This window comes from Hippocampus comes, unplaced genomic scaffold (genome assembly GCF_001891065.2).
Source record: "Hippocampus comes isolate QL1 unplaced genomic scaffold, H_comes_QL1_v1.1 C16686166, whole genome shotgun sequence".
NCBI lineage: Eukaryota > Metazoa > Chordata > Actinopteri > Syngnathiformes > Syngnathidae > Hippocampus > Hippocampus comes.
In genome coordinates, this window is record NW_017836658.1 from 1 (window position 1) to 692 (window position 692).

Genomic DNA, 692 nt, shown 5'->3' on the forward strand with positions numbered 1-692 from the left:
TTGCCGGTTTTGTTTGTACCTCTGTCAGGGTCGGTCCAAGACTCCAGAGGGCCCCTAACGCCATCCCTCCCGTGCGCGCGGGAGTGGTCAGAAGGGCAAGTTATTGGCGAAGGGCAAGTTGTTGGCGAGCGGTATTTTCTTCTTGAGGGCGAGGGCGGCGTTGACCTGCTGCGCCGACAGCAGCGCGTGCCACTGCGCCACGGGCCGGCGCGGGTTAGCCAGCATGTCGGCCCAGTGCCTCAGCTGGTTGCCCGCGGCGTCGCAGCCCAGGAAGATCTTGCCCGTTGAGTCGTTGGGTGTCATGGGGTCGTGGTCCCACACCGAGATCACCATGTTGACACGCTGGCCACACGCAGAAACATACATGGTCAACGCGTTTATGTCTGCGGGCGGCACGTGGGCGCCGGCGCCCCCTACCTGAATTTGCTCCATGGTGACTTTGAAGGAAAAGGCCTCATTGTAGTACGGGTTGAGCGTGTTTTTCTTGATGGACGTCTTCTTCTTCTTCCACTTGCGCTTGTCCAGAGCCAGCTGCACCTTCACGTAGGGATCTCAACGACGACGACAACAACGAGCCACTTTCAGCACTGAGGTGCCGATGAGGACAATGTGTCCGCGGTCCTTAGCATTGTTCACAATCACTTTATTCAGAGAATAGCATCGTCCAAGTTAGTTGACATCTGGAGTTGCCC

General features: G+C 57.9%; 1 protein-coding gene across 1 annotated transcript; it reads right to left on the bottom strand.

The window, feature by feature from the left end:
* Positions 1-6: 6 nt before the first annotated feature.
* On the bottom strand, positions 7-681 carry LOC109508895 (synaptotagmin-B-like). The gene is made up of 2 exons (XM_019858828.1): positions 418-681; positions 7-342 (listed from the first exon to the last, which is right to left on the bottom strand). The coding sequence occupies exons 1-2, from the start codon at positions 430-432 to the stop codon at positions 88-90; spliced, it is 270 nt and encodes an 89-aa protein (XP_019714387.1). The 5' UTR covers positions 433-681; the 3' UTR covers positions 7-87.
* Positions 682-692: the final 11 nt, after the last annotated feature.